At 44.9% G+C, this 16,514-nt stretch overlaps 1 protein-coding gene across 1 annotated transcript; it reads right to left on the bottom strand.

Moving 5' to 3' along the window:
* Positions 1-2,216: 2,216 nt before the first annotated feature.
* NDUFS5 (NADH:ubiquinone oxidoreductase subunit S5) lies at positions 2,217-9,144 on the bottom strand. Its single transcript, XM_047793432.1, has 3 exons — positions 9,042-9,144; positions 6,204-6,421; positions 2,217-2,440 (listed from the first exon to the last, which is right to left on the bottom strand). The coding sequence occupies exons 2-3, from the start codon at positions 6,417-6,419 to the stop codon at positions 2,336-2,338; spliced, it is 321 nt and encodes a 106-aa protein (XP_047649388.1). The 5' UTR covers positions 6,420-6,421; positions 9,042-9,144; the 3' UTR covers positions 2,217-2,335.
* Between the last annotated feature and the right edge of the window lie 7,370 nt (positions 9,145-16,514).

Raw genomic sequence — 16,514 nt, 5'->3', positions numbered from 1 at the left:
GTTAGGAACTTCCATATGCCACAAGTATGGCAAAAAAAAAAAAAAAGACCTCATCAGCAGAGGGAAGAGGCAATCCACAAAGTGGGGGAAAATATTTGCAAATTACATATCTGATAAGAAACCAGTACCCCAAATAGTAGAAAACTCCTAAAACTCAATAACAAAAAAACCCAACTCAATTCAAAAATGGGCAAAGGACTTAACAGACATATACTTCAAGAAGATATATAGATGCCCAATAAGCATATGAAAATATGCAACATCAATCATTAGGGAAATGCAGATGAAAACTACAATGCGATACCTCACTTCCATTAGATGGCTACTATCAAAAACAAACAAATAGGGAGTTCCCATTGTGGTGCAGTGGTTAACAATTCCGACTAGGAACCATGAGGTTGCAGGTTTGATCCCTGGCCTCGCTCAGTAGGTTAAGGATCCGGCATCACCATGAGCTGTGGTATAGGTTGCAGACACGGCTCGTATCCCACATTGCTGTTGCTGTGGCTGTGGAGTAGGCCAGCAGCTAGAGCTCTGATTTTTTTTTTTTTTTTGGTCTTTTTCTAGGGCTGCACTTGCAGCATATGGAGGTTCTCAGGCTAGGGGTCTAATCGGAACTATAGCCGCCGGCCTAGGCCAGAGCTACAGCAATGCCAGATCCAAGCTGTGTCTGTGACCTACACAACTCACAGCAACACTGGATCCTTAACCTACTGAGCAAGGCCAGGGATTGAACCTACAACCTCATGGTTCCTAGTTGGATTCATTAACCACTGCGCCACGATGGGAACTCCTAGAGCTCTGCTTTGACCCCTAGCCTGGGAACCTCCATATGCTGCAGATGTGGCCCTAAAATAGCGAAAAAAAAGACAAATACTTTATGATTTCACTTATAATAAAGTACTTAGAACAGTCAAAATCATAGAGATACAAAGTAGAATAGTGGTTGCTGGGGGGCGGGTGCTGGGGGTTCAGGAGGATGGGGGATTATTATTTAATAGATACAGTTTCAGTTTTCCAAGATGAAAAGAGATGAATGATAGTGATGGCTGCACAATAATATGAATATACTTAATACCACTGAAATATACTACTAAAAAGAGTTAAGATGGTACTTTCATGTTATGTGTATTTTAACACAACTTTTTAAGTTAAAAATTGCTACAGGCTATCTGAGGTTTCAATTATATTCTCAACACTAATTTTCTTTCTTTTTTTTTTTTTGTCTTTTTGCCATTTCTTGGGCCACTCCCACAGCATATGGAGGTTCCCAGGCTAGGGGTCGAATCGGAGCTGTAGCCAGCCACCGGCCTATGCCAGAGCCACAGCAACGCGGGATCCGAGCTGCGTCTGCGACCTACGCCACAGCTCACGGCAACGCCGAATCCTTAACCCACTGAGCAAGGCCAGGGATTGAACCTGCAACCTCATGGTTCCTAGTCGGATTCGTTAACCACTGAGCCACGACAGGAACTCCAACAACACTAATTTTCTATTAAGGTTCATACCTTTCCTTCTACGTCTGAATTTTATCTTTTAAAAACATGTTTCTAAACATGTCAATTAGAAGTATGAGTATACCAGGGTTCCCACTGTGGCTCAGTGGAAACAAACCTGACTATCCATGAGGATGCAGGTTCGATCCCTGGCCTTGCTCACTGGGTTAAGGATCCAGCATTGCTATGAGCTGCTGCAGAGGTCACAGATGCAGCGCAGATCCCTCGCTGCTGTCGCTGTGGCATAGGTCGGCACATGCAGCTCCAATTCGACCTCTAGCCTGGAAACTTCCATATACCATAAATGCAGCCCTAAAAAGAAAAAAGTACTAGCATACCACCGATATAAGATTGCAAATTAAAACAGCAGCATTGTTTCTTCAAAATGAAGTTATCTGAACTCGTCATTTTCTTACCCTTAAAGTTAGACTTCACAGAACTTAGTAGTAAGCACACAACCACTCTCTCTACTGCCTCTCCCCCAGAGCCCAAGTTGATGCTTTACAGAAAATAAACCAGAAACACTAAGGAACATGGCAACTTCTTACATGAGTCACCATGTTTAAAGTACTTCATACCTAGTAAGCATTCATTAAATGCTGCTTTTTATTCCCAAGAGGCTAACTTTTAAGGCACAGGCAGCAGCCTTTTTTCCAAACTTGAAAAATAGGTTGCAGCCTCATTATACCGGAGTATGATCCAAGAGAAAATCAGAACAAATAGGACGGAGCAATCCTTTATTTTTAGATACCTTCGCAAAGGGGCTTTCAGTATGCAAACTTTCCAGCAGGGAAGAGGGATGGCGAAAATCAGCCTCCAGCCACGGGCAGCTGCTTTGCTCAGGGCCGAGGATCCTCCTTGCCCAAGTGATGAGGTGGAGGCGTGTACTTCCCTTCCTTTATTAGCTTATCCCGCTGCCTCTTGATGGCACTCAGACGTTTCATCTGTCAATGGAGGAAAAGTATTTAAACTGGGGGAGATAGATATGTACCAGAAAGTGAGGGCTGGAGAAGCTGAATGAAAATTGGTTTCATTTTTATTTATTTATTTATTTTTATTTTTTTGTCTTTTGTCCTTTTAGGCCTGCACCCTCAGCGTATGGAGGTTCCCAGGCTAGGGGTCGAATCAGAGCTGTAGCCACTGGCCTATGCCACAGCCACAGCAATGCCAGATCCGAGTTGCATCTGTGACCTACACCACAGCTCAAGGCAATGCCACATCCTTAACCCACTGATCGAGGTCAGGGATCAAACCCGCAACCTCGTGGTTCCCAGGTGGATTCGTTTCTGCTGTGCCATGATGGGAACTCCTGGCTTCATTTTTAAACAATGGGAGCTTTTCATCTCAGAGGGCCTCTGAGATTTATCCCATCTTTAAAGAACTAATTTGAAATCATCCCCAAACTTTTAACAATTAAATTTCTGATATATATAATACCATCTCCTTGAAAACTCGTAACTAAAATGTTCCTACTATATATAGGAATAAGTGTATCTACAAAAGCAGGAGTTCCTGTTATGTCTCAGCGGTAACGAATCCATGAAGATACAGGTTCTGTCCCTGGCCTCATTCAGTGAGTTAAGGATTAGGTGTTGCTGTGAGCTGTGGTGTAGGTTGCAGCTACGGCTCTGATCTGACTCCTAGCCTGGGAACTTCCATATGCCGCAGCTGCGGCCTTGAAAAGACAAAAACAAAACAAAACACAGAAACAATAACAAAAACAATATAGATCTAAAACCTTTACTAGCCATATGTGAGCATACTGAAGTATTTAAAATACTAAAAGCTGCAATTGCCTCACAGCTCACACATTCCTGATCTCTCTAGGTGAAGGTGGCACTGCTGCTGGTGACTCATGAAGGAGAAATAGTCAATGTGAGGTCCCCTGTCCCGAGTTAAAGATGTGATACGTGCTCAGCTACTAGGCTCTCAGATAGGCACTGAGCTCCTCCTCAGATAGGACATTCCCAACACATGAAAGCCATGCTATTCAAGACTGTGTCAAAGCCACAGTTCATGGATTCTGTGACATTTCTGACACAGTTCATGGAGTCTGTGACAGTTCATGGATTCAGTTCATGGATTCTGTGACATGGAAAATTTTACTACACCTGAGTGCATTATTCCTCTGCTTAGAACCCAATGACTTCCATCCTACTGAGAGGAAAAGCTGAATCCTTCCTTATAATGACTGAGAAGGTCAACATCTCCAACTTTATGTCCAATAGCCCTCCCCAGCTCTCTCTGCTCCAGATCACAGACCTTTCCACTTGCTGTTTCCTCTGCCCAGAAACATTCTTCCCTCATATGCACATAGTTCACTGTCTCAAAGTCTCTGCCCAAATGTCTTCTATCACTGAGCTGTCCTTAGACAGCCCTACTTGATTTTTTTTTTTTTTTGGCCGTGCCCGTGGCATATTAAAGTTCCTGAGACAGCGAACGAACCCACGCCACAGCAGTGTCCCAAGCCACTGCAGTGACGATGCTGGACTCTTAACCTACTGAGCCACAAGGGAACTCCTAGACCGCCCTACTTAAAAGAGCATCCACTTTAGCTTCCACATCCAGGGCTTTGTAACCTCCTGTTTATTGCCCCCACTGCACTTATCAATACCTGACACACTATTTCTTACCTTGTCTATTAATTTTCTCTATCTCCCCTGCCCCAATACCCTGCACATTAGCTCAGTTAGGGAAGGGACTTTTTCTTTTTGCTTTTTAGGGCCCCACTCGCAGCATATGGAGGTTCCCAGGCTAGGAGTCTAATTGGAGCTACAGCTGTCATCCTCCACCACAGCCACAGCAACACCAGATCCGAGCCACATCTGCGACCTACACCACAGCTCATGGCAACACCAGGTCCTTAACCCACTGAGCAAGGCCAGGGATCGAACCTGCAACCTCATGGTTCCTAGTCGGATTCATTTCCGCTGCTCCATAACAGGAACTCCAGGGCAGGGACTTTTTGTTGTTATGTTTACTGCTATATTTCCAGTGCCTAGAATAGTTCCTGACATAATAGATGATCCCATCAATATTTTTTGAATGAATAAGTTTTCACAAAGGCACTGAAGAGGTAGTATATTCAATTAAACAACCCATTAACTTTAAAGAACTAGGATAAACTTCAGTAGAAAAAACTCTAGGTATCCTAGATACCAATACATACATTAACCATTTTTAAAACTGTATTCTTAACATTTCTCTCTTAAAGATTATCCCAGCAGAGGATTAATCATGGTGGACTTATTACAACAACATATGTCAAATCTTTCTCCCAGCTAGAACCAATCACTACTTGTTCTGGATAAAGCACAGGGTATAGTACCAGCACTGCCAAGCTCAAATCCCATTTCCCTATTACTGGCCATATTACCTTAGGCAATGGCCTTATTCACTTGCCTCAACTTTCAGAAATGTACATTGGGGGAGTTCCTGTTGTGGCTCAGCGGTAATGAACCCAACTAGTATCCATGAGGATGTGGGTTCGATCCCTGACCTCCCTCAGTGGGTTAAGGATCCAGCGTTGGTGTGAGCTGTGGTGCCAGGTCGCAGACATGGTTCAGATTTGGCGTTGCTGTGGCACAGGCCGATGGCTACAGCCCTGATTCAGCCCCTAGCCTAGGCACTTCCGTATGCCCTGAAAAGAAAAAAAAAAAAAAAAGAAACATATGTACAGTGTGGAAAATAATTGTAAAGCATCTCACAGGTCTTTTGCGAGAAATATATGCATTATTACACTCTAAGCTTAATTCTAATTCCTTGATTCACTAGCTTCCTCACCTAGAGGGAAATATCTAGTCATTTACGGTGACCTCCAAAATGATAACATTTCTATACATAGACTCACAGGATGAGAAAGTGACCTTAGAGCAACATTTTAATATTTCCAGATAAGGAAACCTAGACTTGAGGGGAAATGTGACTCGAAGTCACAAAAACAGAGAGGTGGCAAAACCAGCATCAAACCCAACTCTCTCACCTCCCAAACTAAGGTTTTTTCCACTTCATCCTCTTGGTATGAATTTTTCATAATACATAAAGTCTTAATCTGAGCAAAGAATAACTGGTTCAATGTAATAGATCAGCAGGGTTTTAATCTTCTCCAACGAGGGTTGAATGAATGTGAAATACATTCATACAAAGATTTTCGAGGACAAATACCCAAGGCTAGTTGATGTTCTTTACTTTCTGGCCTACTGCAAAAATGGAAAGGATATGTATGCAATTTCTAACCTGGTGGCTGCAGCAGGGTACAATGTTAAGGAAAATATGTAAGAATGTGAGAGAGAACACTGAGGAACAATAGGCCCGTCTCAGATCTGAAGGCATTTAACTTCTTTGACATGATACCTAAGTAGAGAAGGCGGTTTTGCCAGTTTAAACTGGGCAAGTCGGATTTCCACGTGGCTCAGTGGAAACGAATCTGACTGATATCCACGAGGACACAGGTTCGATCCCTGGCCTCACACAGTGGGTTAAGGATCCGGTGTTGCCGTGAGCTGTGGTGTAGGCCAGCAGCTACAGCTCTGATTCAGCCCTTAGCCTGGGAAACTCTATATGCCGTGGGTGCAGCACTAAAAAGACAAAAAATTAAAAAATAAATAAAATAAACTGGGCAAGCCAACGACCAATGACCAATGAAAAGCACTAAAAGTAGCCCCAAAGAAAGAAGTCATTCAGTTCCTGTCTCCATCACTTCCTCACCGTTTTCTGCCGAAGTAGACACTCTACAAAATCATCAAATTCTATCTTGCACTCCTTCTCTGCACGGATACCACCGATTCCATGTGCACACTCTATCCATTCTTTTTCAAACGCGTGGCATCGACCTGGAATCTTGTGAGGCTGCTCAGCACTCTGGATTGTCATCCAGCGGTCTAAGTCAAGGCCTAGTCTTTTCTGCACATCAAAGAAAGGCATGGCTGAAATGGAAGGGAGGGAAGAAAAAGAAATGATACTACATAAGTGCAATCAAATGAGATATTTCTAAGAAAAATTAGGTAATTATGATAGTCTTCTAGAAAGAGGTTTTTTTACTCTTCTCCCTATTTCTTCTCACCAACTTTTTCATTACAAAGGTTCTTTCACTTTACAGTAAGTGAGCACTTTTTGTGCTTTCACGAAACTCAAGGAAAAGAGAACCAGAACTAAGGAGTTCCCTTCATGGCTCAGTGGAAACAAATCTGACTAGTATCCATGAGGAGGAGGTTCGATCCCTGGCCTTGATAAGTGAGTTAAGGATCTGGTGTTGCTGTGAGCTGTGGTGTAGGTATTCGATGTGGCTCGGATCCCGAGTTGCTGTGGCTCTACCATAGGCCAGTGGCTACAGCTCCTACTCAACCCCTAGTCTGGGAACCTCCACATGCCGTGGGTGAGGCCCTAAAAAGACAAAAAAAAAAAAAAAAAAAGACAAAAAGAAAAAAAGAAAGAGAGAGAACTGGAACCAAAACCCAACAGATGAAGAGTTCCCATCATAGCTCAGGAGAAATGAATCTGACTAGCATCCCTGAGGATGGAAGTTCAATCCCTGGCCTCGATCAGTGGGTTAAAGATCCAGTGTTACCATGAGCTATGGTGTAGGTTGCAGATGAGGCTTGGATCCTGTGTTGCTGTGGCTGTGGTACAGGCCAGCAGCTACAGCTCTCCTTGGAACCCAAGCCTGGGAACTTCCATATGCCATGGGTGTGGCCCTAAAAAACACCAAAAAAGAAAAAAAAAAAAGGCATTAAAATCCTCTATAATGATAAAATCATTTTTATTCAAAGTAAAAAAGTGTTTATATTTTGACTGGGTAATCCCAATTCTTTGAGAGCAATCTGAAGAAATAACTCAAATTTTTTTAAAAAGCACAAGCTGGAGTTCCCATCCTGGCTCAGTGGTTAACAAATCCGATTAGGAACCATGAGGTTGCAGGTTCGTTCCCTGGCCTCACTCAGTGGGTTAAGAATCCGGTGTTGCCGTGAGCTGTGGTGTAGGTCGCAGATGTGGCTCAGATCTGGTGTTGCTGTGTCTCTGGTGGAGGCTGACAGCTGCAGCTCTGATTAGACCCCTGGCCTGGGAACCTCCATATGCCGAAGGAGTGGCCAAGAAATGGCAAAAAGACAAAAAATAAATAATAAATAAATAAATAAAAAGCACAAGCACAAGAACATTTACATTTTTCGATCCGTATCAACTTAGATGACACTTCTGAGATGCCATCCTGAAACAGTGTGTCCCTCCTGTGTTAATACAACATTCTTGACTTCTCATAGTACTTTGTATGCCCCTGTAATGGACTATTCACTTGAATGTCTCCCCTACTGAACAATAAGTGCCTTGCAGTTAAGGACCAGGTAGGAGTTCAGTAAAAATTATTGAAGAAAAAAAAAAAATTCAGGAGTTTCCATCATGGCTCAGCGATTAACGAATCCGACTAGGAACCATGAGGTTGCGGGTTCGATCCCTGCCCTTGCTCAGTGGGTTGGGGATCTGGTGTTGCCATGAGCTGTGGTGTAGGTCGCAGACACAGCTCGGATACCGTGTTGCTGTAACTCTGGCGTAGGCCGGCAGCAACAGCTCCGATTAGACCCTTAGCCTGGGAATCATATGCTGTGGATGCGGTCCTAGAAAAGATTAAAAAAAAAAAAATCAAACAACTTAAAAATGCAACAATAGAGAAATGGATAATTAAATCTGCTACCCATTTAGTAGAATGTAGGGGAAGAGAGAAGAATAATATACATGGAACATACACTTTAATGTTAAATGAAAAAAAAAAAGTGGGGGAATACAATAATGCCAAGAAAAATCGCAAAAGAAGACCGGAAGGAAGCACAAAAAAGTTCAACAGCTATGTATGAGTGATAGATTTACAGGTGAATTTAATTTTAAAATTTTCTATCCACTCTCAGTCATTTACTGGGTAATGACGTTCCAGACACAGGATGGAGTGGGGGATCAGTTGCAACTTAAGCACTAGGATGGGGACATACACAGGGAGTTTGGAAGCCAATGGAAGGTACACAAGAAGTAAGAACTCCAAGGAGGAAACACCAATTCTGCCCATGAGACTTGAAAATGCATTTAAGATGGGTTGCGTTTGCCAAGTGAAGGGCTGTGAGCAGAGAATTTCAGTTGGGCACACACGACACGAGTTACAGCTGGCGGTGCTTGGTATGACTGGGGGACACAGGACACCCTGATGCGGCTGGAGCGCAGAGTGCAAGTCGGGAAGAAGGACGAAAGGAGCTGAAGAGTCTGGTGGGGCCCAAATTCCACACGGCCATGTAAACCTGGACAAGGACCGCGGACTTCAGGTTAAGAAACAGAAAGCCACAGCATGAGTCCAGCAGAAGCTAAGTTAACCTGGAAAGAGAGGCACGGACTGCAGGATTCAGTGACATTGGCTGTATGGACCATGAGGCCTAGAAAAGCAGAAAGCACGCCCGGGGTTGGAGCCAGGGAGAAGAGACATCCAGCAAGTCAAGAGGAAATCTGTTAAAGAAATCTCGAAGGAAGCGCCTTAGGTCCAATCGCTCTACGGACCTAGGCAGCCCCTACCTTCTGGACGCGATGTCCTTGTCTCTTCGCCGGGCGCTGCTACTTACAGGACGAACCTCAGGCGACACGGAGGCCTGCCGCAAAGGAGGCCCGCAGCGCGACGTTTGCAGCGCGACACCAGGAGCCAACCTTCCGCCTTCGCTCCCCGGAAACCATAGAAACCAACCCATCTGTCTGCGCCTGCGCGACCGTCTGCGCTGGGCCCTCGAGATTGCAGAGTGGCGATACTAACCTGGGCAGACGTTTGGGAGTCACCTTAGGAGTTGGTGGTTTTCTGCTTCCTCCTCGCACTATGCCTCTCACGATTGGTGAGGGTCTTGACCAAGGAAGGCCGCGAGAGAAAAAAAAGCTACCTCCATTCCCCTCCAGTAGTAAGTAGTTAAACTGAAGTGTGGACCTACTCAGAGTGGGTTCCAATTCTGGCCCCGCCTCTGTCACCCTGGTAAAGATTCTTAACCTTGCTATGTCTCGGTTTCATCTTATGATAAAAATATCTTAAAAGATAATGATAGTATGTACAGCATAGGGTTGATTTGGGGATTAAATAACTTAAAAGGATTAAATAATTTAAAGGCAGTTTGTGACACCAGTTTTTGGAAAGCACTTTAAGGTAATCGCAGTTCTTGTACGTCTCAGCTTTTAAAATTTGTGGGGAGTTCCTGTTGTGTCTCAGCGGATTACGACCCGGGTTAGTATCCATGAGGTTACGGGTTCAAATCCCTGGCTTCCCTCAGTGGGTTAAGGATCTGGGGTTGCCACAAGCTGCTGCCTATGTTTCCGATGCCGTTAGAATCTGGCGTGGCTGTGGCTGTCGAGGATTGAGACTGTGCCCGTCCTTTGTTTCAGACCCTCCCAAGACTCCTTTTGATTATAGCAGTGGCTCAGAGGTTGGGTGTGTGGGGCCAAGAAGTGGGTGGGGGAAGTTGGGGGGGTGGTGGGAAGAGAATACTAGAATATGTCTAATTTTTGTCTTTTTTGGTTTCTTTTTGTGTGTAAATGTTTACGAACTATTACTTGTAAATAAATATTTATTTACTGGGGTTTGGGCTGAAAACTTATTTTTAAGTGATGTGCTGTCAAGACTGTATAGAGAAGTCCAGTGTTCCAGCCTTCCCAGCCTCATTGTCCAACATCCCCTGCCTAATGCCCCAACCAAGAGTTTGCTGTTCCATTGTATTCCAGGAAAAGTCCTTCCATCTAGTCTCTTTGATTTTTTGTTTGTTTTTTTACCTCCTTTCCCCTGGGATGACACTTACTCCCCCATCTCCCATCTCCATTTTTTTTTTTTTTTCCTCTTTAGGGCTGTACCCGAGGCACATGGAGGGTCCCAGGCTAGGGGTCCAATCAGAGCTGTAGCTGACAGCCTACATCACAGCCACAGCAACACAGGATCCGAGCCATGTCTTCGACCTACACCACCACTCACTGCAACGCTGGATCTTAATCCACTGAGCAAGGCCAGGAATGGAACCCACAACCTCATGGTTCCTAGGCAGATTTGTTTCCACTGCGCCATGATGGGAACTCCCCCCATCTCCATTTTTGCATGCCAGATTCCTGCTCTGCTTTAGGACTTTTGCGTATCTCCAAAATGGATTAACTATCCCCAAAGCCCAGATCATCCACTCTGGAGATAATTCCTAAGGTTCCCACAGCTGTATATACTGGTTTCATTCAGGCATACCAATTCGCCCTTCCTCCCAGCCTCTTCAGATATATACCCCACCTGAGAACAGTTTCACTTCAACTAAAATTTCCTGAGTACCTAATGCGTGTCCAGCACAATACTAGAGGATTATGGAATTGGTAGCTCATGACCCTTGCCCACAAAATGCTAAAGGTAGCAAGGTAGTGATCACCACCACCCTTCCTACTTCTCCTTTCTTATATTGGTGATATCACCTTTCCTGACATTCAGGTAGGAAACTCAGAAGTTGTATTTTGGCTTCTCCTCATCTTTCATCCAATATTTAATTACTGGCCAAATGAAACAAAATGGGGAGGGGGTTGTCATTCATATTGCTTGGGCTATTTGTGAGGTGAATTCAAGAAAAGGTCCAGGAGGAGTTCCTGTCGTGGCACAGTGGAAACGAATCCAACTAGGAACGATGAGGTTGTGGGTTCAATCCCTGGCCTCGCTCAGTAGGTTAAGGATCCGGTATTGCTGTGAGCTGTGGTGTAGGTCGCAAACGGATCTGGTGGTGCTGTGGCTCTGGCGTAGGCCAGTGGCTGCAGCCCCGATTAGACCCCTAAACTGGGAACCTCCATAAGCCGAGGGTTCGGCCCTAAAAAGACAAAAGACCAGAAAAAAAGAAAGAAAAGGTCCAGGAGTTCCCGTCGTGGCTCAGCAGAGACAAATCCGACTAGGAACCATGAGGTTGCGGGTTCAACCCCTGGCCTTGCTCAGTGGATTAAGGAACAGGCATTGCAGTGAACTGTGGTGTAGGTTGCAGACTGGCTCGGATCCAGCGTTGCTGTAGCTATGGTGTAGGCTGGCACATGTAACTCCAATTCCATCCCTAGCCTGGGAACCTCCATATGCTGAGGGTGCGGCCCTTACAAAAAAGAAAAGGTCCAAAGTCTTGGGTTTGGCATTCAGGACCCTTCAGGATCTGACTTCCTCACACCTCGTTTCTCACCAACCTGCACTCAACCTCCTGGTGTTCTCAGCCACCCAGAATTGCTCTCGTGCTTCCAAACTCTGTAGAAGCCTTTTCTTCTCTGCCTGTACTGATCCCATCTACTTGCTACCTTCCCACGGTCTCCCAGGCGAATGCTTAATCCGTCCGCATCTTTTATGGCAGTTTTTGGTGAAAGGTTCCCAAATTCCTGAGCATTTACTAGGCCTCTGTTGAGGTCCCAGCAGTCCTGTTATGTATCGATTCCTATCACAAAATTTGTTAACTGTTGTCCGGCGACCCCCTCCACTGTACCATGCCTAGGGCCCCGTGTCTGCGTGGGTGTGCAAGGATGTCGGTGACCTGTCTGCCTCGCCAGCAAACATCAGGAAACTACAATTCCCAGAACCTCAACGTAACTGCGCCTGCACCATTGCTATGGTGACCACAGGCGCCCGCTAGGATTCTTGCGCTTTGCGTCATTCGTGATGCTACGTTGAGGGAGCGTAGGTACCTCCTCTCTGTCCGTCCTTTATCTTCTTCTTCCCTTGACCTGCGGTCCTCTACTTCGTGAAAGTGTAGTTTCACAGCAGAATCAAATAATTTTATGGGCAGAGACGCAAGCCGTTCACGTTCTTCCATTCTAGATTCGGGAAGCCTAGGCTCGGAGACCGGGTGGAACACGACTAGGCGTTCGTCGCTGCGTGGCGGCCATCTGTTCTCCCGCAACAAAGCCTTGTTCCCTTCTTCAAAGTTTGAAAGGGTGGCTCGATGTTAAACGAAGGCCCCCGTCCCCACTCCTCCGAAAATTAGCCTCAGCCGCTGCGTGAGGTAGTTTAACAACCCCCCCTTCCCACCGCCCCGGGTCTCCATTCTCGGGACTTCTGTATTCGACGTATAGGATTTCCTCGTGTTTACAAGTCTCAGTCATAACCTGAGAATAGCTTTAACGCTACCCTTCTACAGATAGGCCATCTATAAATACGCATATTGGGAACTTTAGGCCTGTGTCAGATACCATTGTCACGCAGATTTGAATAAACTGGGTAACCCGAGGATCCTAGCACATTTGGGGAAGGCAGTGAGAGTTTAGAAACTTAACCCTACCTTTACCCCACGCCCCCACAAAAGCCCAGAGGTATATTAAGCTGAAAGAGAAAGTAATGGATCCCAAGGCCTGAAATATAATGGAAATCAGAGTGATTGCTTAAAAAAGAACTTGCTGTTTGGGAGTAGATAAAATAGCAAGTTGAAGATGCAACAGAACCAAAGAATCACTGAAGCAAACAAGTGCCAGGCTTATGGTGGTAGGGGTAACCTAATGTAAACACTCCATCCCTAGAATTATACTCCCCTCATTCTGTGTAAGGTCTCTTGACTTTAATTAGGCTTCCCAAATGGTACACAAAGAAGACACACTCTAAAGCCAATGGGGCAGGCTACTGCACCTGACATTTCTTACCATTAACTCACTGGAGTCTGGCTTTATAGATCAATATAGCTTTACTAGTGAGTCAACCTTCCTGAGTACAGATCAGGATTATTAAACTACCTTGAGAAAAGCTGCCAAGAGTGGCCTTTTCAAGGAAACACTCTGCTCTGTCAGGGTGCACAGAATTCTTATCAAAGCAAGTTTTATCACATTTCTGCCCAGTGACTAGGATAAAGACTGCATCTTTCTTACCCTGGCTGCAAGGAGACAACCTGCAGAAGGCTTCAAGCTATCTCATCTGAGGGTTGAGAGTTTCAGATAGTGTGCTGACTACTGCGAAAGGGGTGGAGGAGCCACATAATTCCTTTAGTCACTCATTTAAGAGCCAAGAATAGGAGTTCCCACTGTGGCACAGCGGGTTAAGGATCCAGCATTGTCTCTTCAGCAGCGCTGGTTCAGTCTCCAGCCTGGTGCAGTGGTTTAAGGATCTGGCTTTGCTGTAGCTGTGGCATGGATTGCAGCTGTGGCTCAGATTGGATCCCTGGACTGGGAACTCACGTATGCTGTGTGAGGGGGACCAAAAAAAAAAAAAAAAAAGAATAGACAATAGCTCAAGAGCTCAGTGTGGTAGAAGAGTCATGTAGACACACAAATGCATCACACAACTTTATAAAGGCATGAAATGAATAGCTAAAATAGTGTGTAAGAAGTACACCTTCCTCAGAAAGCTTTTCCTTACCATCCAATTTAGGTATCAGGTATCATTCCCATCTTATTTTCTTCGCTTTTAAATTTTGGATTAAATTGTTTACTAGTTTGCCTATCTTGCCTCACAAGACTGTAAGCACCATAGATGCAGTGGCCTTAACTGTCCAGCTCAGTGTTATATTCCTAGTGCTCAGAAAAGCACTTGGCAACAGTAGGTGTTCAATAAACATGCATCAAATGACGATCTTTTTGCTGCCTTCAAGAAGGGAGCAGAAAGACAAGTGCCACTAGAGTAGGCCATCTGTCAAGTGAGAAGGGATTTAATTCCAGGCATAAGAAAATTAGGAGCACCATGAAAAATGGACAGTTTGAGAGGAAAATTTAGTAATCCATGCAAGTGCTAACCAGAACCTTTAAGAATAAGTAGACTTGGAGTTCTCTGGTGGCTCAGTGGGCTAAGGATCTGGTACTGTCATTGCTGTGGTGCAGGTTCAATCCTTGGCCAGGGAATTTCTGCCTGCCATGGGTGCAGTCCAAAAAAAAAAAAAAAGAGATGCAGGAGTTCCTGTTGTGGCTCAGTGGTAACAAACTCAACTAGTATTCATAAGGATGTGGGTTCAATTGCTGGCCTCACTCAGTGGGTTAAATATTCAGCACTGCTGTGAGCTGTGGCGTAGGTTACAGACACAGCTTGGATCTGGCATTGCTGTAGCTGTGGTGTAGGCTGGCAGCTACATCTCCAATAGCCTGGGAACTTCCATATGCCTTAGGTGCCACCCTAAAAAGATCAAAAAAAAAAAAAGTGTATTTAAGAGATTCTGTGAAAAATAAAACCCATCAAGAGCAATAGAATTGGGCTGGATTAGTTCAATAAGGGGCACAGCCAAGCCAAACCAAAAGAAAAAGGATCTTTGAAAATGTGCCTATGGTAGTGTGCCATGCTCTTCTTAGCCAGGTGAAGCCAGAGCCATGTTTAATTACCCTCCTCAGTCAATGTTCAGGCTTTTATCTCCAACTAGACAAAAAAAAAACAAAGGCCCTTAACTGGTCAATCTGTCCCTTGTTTGGTATTTGCCCTTGTCTTCTACTTGCCCAAGTTAGTTTCCCCAAAACTCTTTGGATGCCTACAGAGGAAGGGTCAAACTCCTGGTAGTCAAGGCCCTTCATTATCTAGCCCCTACCTACTACCTAGCTTCGATTTCTTGTCCCACCATCTACACAAGTATTCTACTCTAGCTGAAACAAGAACGTTGTCCCTGTACACCACCACCGATTTCCCACCACGCAGCCCTTACTTATTTCAAGCCCCCATTCCTACTGTTGCCTGAGCTCTATTCACCCTTTGAAACCTCACTTCAACTTGACCACCCTGAATGAAGCCTTCTCTGATCCCTACTCCCACTTAGAACCATCTCTTCTTTTCCTTGGCCCACCACCCGTTCCATTCACACAACACTTAGCAAATTTTACCTGGCCTATTTAAATTCCTGGCTAGACTGAGTCCCTTCTCAGAGGTCAAGATCTGCCTGACTAAATATTTAATTCTGAGTTAGATACCAAGGATTTAAGACAGACTAGGGCTACTTAACAGAACTTGTAGGGCTTTTAAATCTCATGTGTCTATCTACTACAAATAAAGAACTCTGAAGGCTTGCTGAATGACTGAAAAACACTCAAAGCCAATATAAACATGTCTTTCCCTACTTTTCTCCCATTAATATGAAGGCATACTGAGTATCATGCTTCAGGAAATGTGGGTCAACCTACTGCTAGGACCATCTAAAATATAGCTGAGTTCCAGTGTGGCTCAGCTGGTTAAGTATCTATCCAGTGTTGGCGCTGAAGTGGCTCTGGCTGCTTCTGTGGTGCAGTTTTTGTTTTGTCTTTTTAGGGCTATACCTGTGGCATATGACCTATGGCTTATGTTAGACATGGCCACAGCAATGCCAGATCCAAGCCACGTCTGTGACCCACAACACAGCTCACAGCAACACCCGATCCCTAACCCACTGAGTGGAGCCAGGGATCAAACCTGCATCCTCATGGATACTAGTTGGGTTCATTACCACTGAGTCACGACGGGAACTCCTGTGGGGCAGGTTTGATCATTGGCCTGGGAACTTCCACATGCCACAGGCACGGCCAAAAAATAATGTTGAAATATAGGAGTTCCTGCTAGGGTTCAACCACATCTGAGGCTTCTCTGCAGCACCAGGACACAGGTTTGTTCCCCAGCCTGGCACAGCAGGCTAAAGGATCCAGCACTGTCGCAGGTGTGGCATAGGTTGATCCCTGGCCTGGGAACTCCATATGCTGCAAGGTAGCCAAAAAAGGCAGTGGGGGTGGAAAGTTGAAATATAGAAATCTTAAAATCATAAAAAGGCTAAGTAATGAGAAATCAATGAACCAAAATCTAACAAACCAAAGCCAAAATCTGAGAACCCAGAGAGCGTGGAACTCAAAGCTGCTCTTTCTCTTCAGGCATCTGCCCATCTGGAAAATGTGGAAAAAGCCACTGGCTGCCTGAGCTACACTTTTAGGTGTCTCATGGACTGAAGGGGACAAAAATCAAAATGGAAGCCCAGCTAAAGGTGGGAACCTCCTACCACAGACACCTTAAACTGAGATTCCAAAGTTTACACTTTTAACATATGGGTGAAACAAAAGTAAACCAGTCCTCACATGGACCTGACACTTGGCTGTGTGTCCTCTGGA

Source organism: Phacochoerus africanus, chromosome 8, assembly GCF_016906955.1.
Source record: "Phacochoerus africanus isolate WHEZ1 chromosome 8, ROS_Pafr_v1, whole genome shotgun sequence".
Lineage (NCBI taxonomy): Eukaryota > Metazoa > Chordata > Mammalia > Artiodactyla > Suidae > Phacochoerus > Phacochoerus africanus.
This window is presented reverse-complemented; position numbering and strand designations above follow the sequence as displayed.